The 5,761-nt window shown below is 34.1% G+C and overlaps 1 protein-coding gene across 6 annotated transcripts; it reads left to right on the forward strand.

Annotated features, from left to right (window-relative positions):
• Positions 1 to 262: 262 nt before the first annotated feature.
• On the forward strand, positions 263 to 5,482 carry LOC110700234. 6 transcript variants are annotated; one of them, XR_002507171.1, is made up of 4 exons: positions 263 to 957; positions 1,086 to 1,090; positions 1,618 to 1,751; positions 2,629 to 5,067. XR_002507171.1 is itself a non-coding variant. In XM_021877740.1 (3 exons), the coding sequence occupies exons 1-3, from the start codon at positions 1,651 to 1,653 to the stop codon at positions 4,891 to 4,893; spliced, it is 468 nt and encodes a 155-aa protein (XP_021733432.1). In that variant the 5' UTR covers positions 1,198 to 1,650; the 3' UTR covers positions 4,894 to 5,071. The 6 variants fall into 6 exon arrangements, 1 of the variants encoding a protein (XP_021733432.1); XR_002507173.1 differs by lacking the exon at positions 1,086 to 1,090 and adding an exon at positions 5,150 to 5,482 and having other exon boundaries at positions 314 to 957; positions 2,629 to 2,896; XR_002507172.1 differs by lacking the exon at positions 1,086 to 1,090 and having other exon boundaries at positions 315 to 957; positions 2,629 to 2,896; positions 3,903 to 5,067.
• Positions 5,483 to 5,761: the final 279 nt, after the last annotated feature.

Raw genomic sequence — 5,761 nt, forward strand, 5'->3', positions numbered from 1 at the left:
AAACAACGACTTGCCTAATGGTGAGATCCTTACAATTCATTGCAGATCACGCGATGATGATCTTGGTGAGCATACGCTCAAGGTCTCAGAAGAATTTAATTGGAAGTTTAGAGTAAGTTTTGGACCGATAACAACAAGATTTACCTGCAATTGTAAATGGTCTAAAGGCCAGGGTGACTTTTCAGTGTTTTTTGTTTATGTGCCATTTGATATAGCTTGTGCTTATAGAGATTGTTTTTGGTATGCACGAAGTGATGGTATGTACTTGCATAATTTAGATACTGATAAATTTGAACTCTATTATGATTGGAATTAGCCTTAGTTAATTAGTCATTTGTGCATTGGAATAAAACCATAGTACAAGGTTATTTTCTAATGAGTTGGTCCATTCTATTTGATGAACTAGTGTTCGTTCTCTTCAACACTATTCTACATGATCAAATTCGTTGAAAACCTTCACCGTACTATTATGCTCGAGGAGACTTTATAAGTAAATACTTTGCAAAAAGAAGAATAAAAAAAAATAAACAATAAAAAAAATTAAAATAGAAAAAGAAATTAAAAGAAATCCTTAACCTATAAAAACACCAAGACACTAAAAAAATAGAACTCCTTAAGAACAGTGTTCTGCCTATATTACCCCTGTATTTTCTTGGAATTCCTTATCTACAGTGGACTCCCTATATTGCCCTCTAATTAATTTACATGTACACATGGGTGGTCTCTCTCCTCATTTTTCATTTTCCCTGATTAACTCTCAGCCTCTCAAATTTCTCGAGAAAATGGTAGATGAAAAAAATAAGTAATACTTCGTATGTTTTCCAATCACTCATCTGTTTCTATTCTCTCCCTTTCTACTCTCTTTCTCTTTCCTCTTCTATTTTCCTTCCATTGAAGCTTACTCCAAGTTTTCCATTGAAGCGTGCTCTGAGCTTTCTATCCACCATTGAAGCTAAGGTAAGATGGATTAAGTGTGAATTTTTGTGTATTTGAAATTCTGATTTTATAAATTCTATCAAATTCTGATATTTGTTGAGTTTTTTAATCTTTACCTACTCGGGAATTTGCAACGAGTTTATTGTTAGATAAGGTATTAAAACTATATTGGTTTATTAATTCCGAAAGAAAAATTTGCAAATTGCAGGCATTTAAAATTCGTATTTTGCAAATTGCAGCCATTTAAAAAAAATTGCAAATTGCAGTCCAAAAGTTCATATAAATTGTAAATTTCAGGCTGATTCAATTTTTTCATCGATTTACAAGTTGAAAAATCTTCGATTAAGGTTTTAGAGGCCATTTTGGCCCTTAAAAATCCGGATTGAGCTCGGAATTAGCACAAAAATAACGCAAGTATCTCGTTTTGCGTAATAAAATTGTATCGATTTGTGGGAAACAATAAATATGACCCCTGAAACCCTAACCGAAGATTTTTCAACATTTAAACCGATGAAAAAATTGAATCGGGCTGCAATTTACAATTTATACGAAATTTTGGGCTGCAATTTGCAAAAAAAAAATTTAAATGGCTGCAATTTGCAAAATACGAACTTTAAATGGCTGTAATTTGCAAATTTTCCATTCCGAAATTAACTTAAATTTTCGATCTGTGTTATTTAGGGTTAGGGCTTTTGTTTAGCAATTTTTTTGGTGATGTTCAATTTGGTGGCGGATCTGAGCAGCCGCTTCACTATTTCCTTCATTTATCCTCAAATAAATCATCAACCCACCTTATATCTGCTCTTTGAATCAAGGTAATTCCTCTTCTCCTCATATCAGCTGTATTTTTTGTTCATTTTCTTCAATTATGTCCCTTTACTTCGGTCTATTATGAAATTGTATTTCAATTCACCAAGAACCCCACGTTTTGTAAATCCAAATATATCCCTTTTCCCCAGGTTTTGCTTTGTTGATGTTCTGGTCTATTGTTTTGCATGCTGTGTAAGAGTGTTTCTCTTTTAAAGCTTCTGCTCAAGTTTTGGGAAGTGGGATTAAGGTTTTAAAAAAGATTAATCCACTGTTTGGTTTGCTCAAGTGTTGGGAAATACGGTTAAGGTTTTAATTTTAGAAAGATTAATCTGTTGTTTGGTTTCAAATCAAAACAAAATCAATTGGCTGTTATTTCTCAAATAAGTATGGCTAGCAAGGGAAGTTAACTCAAACAAGACATTGCAGAACTATACTGCATCCTCACTTCTCAGCATTTGATTTTTAACCTCTTCAAATTCATGAAGAGAGAATTGATCAGGGTGTACTGCAAAGGCTGGGTTTCATACAAGTTTTATTCTTAAACCGAGCAAGTTTAGGATGCGAGTTGTCAAGTGTTCTTTGATACCCTTTTAGTAGTAGATCTAATATTCAATTTCGCTGTTGTTTTTGTTTGCTGGTTGAGAAGCAGAAAGGTTAAGAATTTTCCTTGAATGGTTTAGCAAATTATAGGTCCGGGGTTTGTAATTTTTGTGCAACTTTTGTCATTCCGTGATGATTTTAAATGTTTTTTACTTCAAATTATAAAGGGCCCTGTTGTTTAAGCCTCCATTTTCACCTATTATCAATTGTTTGATTGTTATTGTGGATTTTTTTTGGGTTTTGATGATTGATTGTTTTGCAATAATGGGTGAAACTCCATAGAAGTGGAAAGTTGGCTGGTGAAATGACCCTATAATTTCTACTTCGGCTGACGACAGTGACGGCGACGGCGGAGGCGATGGAGGAGGGTATAGCATTGAGAACGTGAAGAGGGCAAAGCTAAATTCGACGTTAGCTGCATTGCTCGACGATCCTATTCTTGCCGATGTCCCAAAGAAGCCATCTTTATCAGATGTCCATACCCTTATCACCTTAGAGCTCGGCAGTGCCATGCGCATCACCATCCTCAAGCTCGACTCCACCTCATTTGGTAATTTTCTTATTTTATTCTCTCAGTCATTTCTACATGGAACTAAATTGAAAATCTTACTGAAACATGCACCAATTTATCTTAATAAGGGTTAATGGGATGAAATAATGATAGTTGATATGACATTTATTCCAACTACTTAAAAATAGAATGGGCTGATTGAGAAGTTAGGATTTCCAGCAATTCAGTTATTGGAAAAATGGATTTGGGAGGACTAAATTGTTTGTTCCTTTTTTATGATGAGCCGCCTAGTTATTTAGTAGGTCTATTGTTTTGCATGCTGTGTAAGAGTGTTTCTCTTTTGCAGCTTCTGCTCAAGTTTTGGGAAGTGGGATTAAGGTTTTAAAAAAGATTAATCTACTGTTTGGTTTGCTCAAGTGTTGGGAACTACGGTTAAGGTTTTAATTTTAAAAAGATTAATCTGTTGTTTGGTTTCAAATCAAAACAAAATCAATTGGCTTTTATTTCTCAAATAAGTATGGCTCTAATTGTAGAATTGTTAATGTAAGAGTGTTTCAGATCATTGCAGGAACGTAACCGCTACGTATTTTGCAGTTTAATTATGTACTTTCAGCCTACTTTGCAACTTGAATCTTAATTTAGTTATCCCACTAGATTCAAAGATTTTGGACTGAATTATTGAAGTATAGAATATATGGTAGGATATTTCATGAATATGGACTTTTCCCGGTGATTAAATTCACAAACTTAGAATGAGGAACATAGCGGTTGGTGATATCATTAGTAGCATCAAATGGGTATCAGTCATTGTTTTTTTTCCAAAACTTAAGGAACTTTGTCTACTATTCATTTTTTGGCTCCTTGATTTGATAGTATTAGTTTGTCAAATAGCGTGGTTTATACTATCATTTTTAATTAATGTTGCTTCATTTCAGTATCCAACATTGTGACTTTTGTTGGTCTAAATGGATGAACAAAATTCCTTTATCTTTGTTTGCTCATTTGGTTTTCCTTTTTTTTCTTTTTTTTGGCAACATTGAGGCAGCTTCTGCTGAACATCCCACCACTGATGTCTTTATCCAATTTGTGTCTTATATAAGGTTAATTTCAGTCATCCTCCGTCTATTACTTTTTTGTTACTAAGTTGATATGTGCTGTGCACATGTCAAATTTAGTTTGAAATTTTGAATTTGATCCCTGGATAATAAGGTTAGGAAAGAGGAATAAAATCAGGAGATAGCTGTATTTCCCAACTCTGATTGTATAAAGGCAAAAGCTAAACTATACAAATAATATTTATGGGTGATTGTTTCATAATTTGGTGATTATTTGACCGTTGTGGGTGCTAAATTATGATTCTTGATATGATTTGTGGGATTAGATTTTGGTTTATGTGTTTATTTGTCTATGTTTCTGTAATGCTTTATTCACTGGGTTTTGTTTAATTTTTACTGGTTATTACTCTGAAATATTACGGTTTTCATTATTTATGTTATAGCCCTCTCACATATTAACTTAATGGGAAATTATCAATGGTACACCCAAGGTTCGAGCGTTTATCAATGGTACATCTACTTAACTTATTGTTTATCAGCGGTACACCCAAAGTTTCACACACTCCTCTACAGTAAACCTAACGTTAAACAAACGTTAATTTTGGCTTTTTCGTTTTTTTTTTAACTTAAAAAACTCCCTCCTTTTTTTCCCTCTTGCTTTCCCTCCTTGTTTATAAACTAACCCACCCACCCAGTCCAAGTGTATATATAGTTTTCCCCCTCTTTTGCAATTTACTCTTCTCCTTCTCGAATTTCCCTCTTCACTTTGGTAGGGTTTGTGAATCAAATCAGTTAATCGCAACTGTGACCCCCTCAAGATATGCAGATATTAAATCTCAAGCTTTGTTTCAAACCCCGGAAGACCCTACTACAAGTGCAGGTTGTGTGAATTCTTCATGTGGGTTAAAGAGGAGCAGATTGTTACTGACACGGCAGGTAGGGTTGCTAATACACCTGAAGCTACCGGTGTTCAACTTTTGAGGAGAGACTTCAATGAGTTCATGCACAAAACAAATGAATTTGCTAACTATGTTCATTTTGGTGGTCGAAATTGTTATTGTTATGTATATGGTGTTATTAGTAGTAGCTTTGAAATAATGTAATGATGTTGTAATCTTTTATTTTGATATCGATAAAGCTAAGTATGTTTTTTTATGGACTTCTAATTTTAAAATTGCTGATATTCTTATTTAAACAATAACAAATGATGTGCAAATTCAAATGCTGACTTATTCAGTTGCGCTACACTTCGCGAAACTTCTGGAGATGCGCTTGCAAAAGATTCAGAATATCAAAAAATCAGAAATTCGAATCTTGCCATAGAGCTGCGCGCAAGACAAATGGTTGCTCGCATAATTTGGCGCGCGACTTATTCACTTGCGCTCGATGGCCGCGCGCAACTCATCCAATTGCACGCGACACCTGCTACGGCAGAATGCTCTTAAACCTAACCTAATTATTTTCCTGTAAATAAGACCCTAATCCGAGGCTTAAACACACAGAAAATAACCTAAAATGCTGGCAGAATACTTGTGAACTTGTGCTTCCTAACCCTCTTGTCCTAAACACTCACCCCTTTTAATACTTTGTTACTACGGTGGAGGTTCCCCAACAAGAAGGAATCCATAAGTGTTCTAAACGGAGATCTAGCAAAGAGAAGAGGTAAATTCCTGAGCACTTAGTTAAATCACATTTATTTTCTTATTTAAAAGAACCTTAATTAATTAATTAGTGTTGTTTGATCACCTTTAAAATAATTAAGTAATCAATTCCACATAATATCTTTTGTTAAATAAAGATTAGAATTGAATAAAATAATTGTTGGTTGATCACTTAAGCCAATGCGAAT

Source organism: Chenopodium quinoa, unplaced genomic scaffold, assembly GCF_001683475.1.
Source record: "Chenopodium quinoa cultivar QQ74 unplaced genomic scaffold, ASM168347v1, whole genome shotgun sequence".
In the NCBI taxonomy this organism is placed as follows: Eukaryota; Viridiplantae; Streptophyta; class Magnoliopsida; order Caryophyllales; family Amaranthaceae; genus Chenopodium; species Chenopodium quinoa.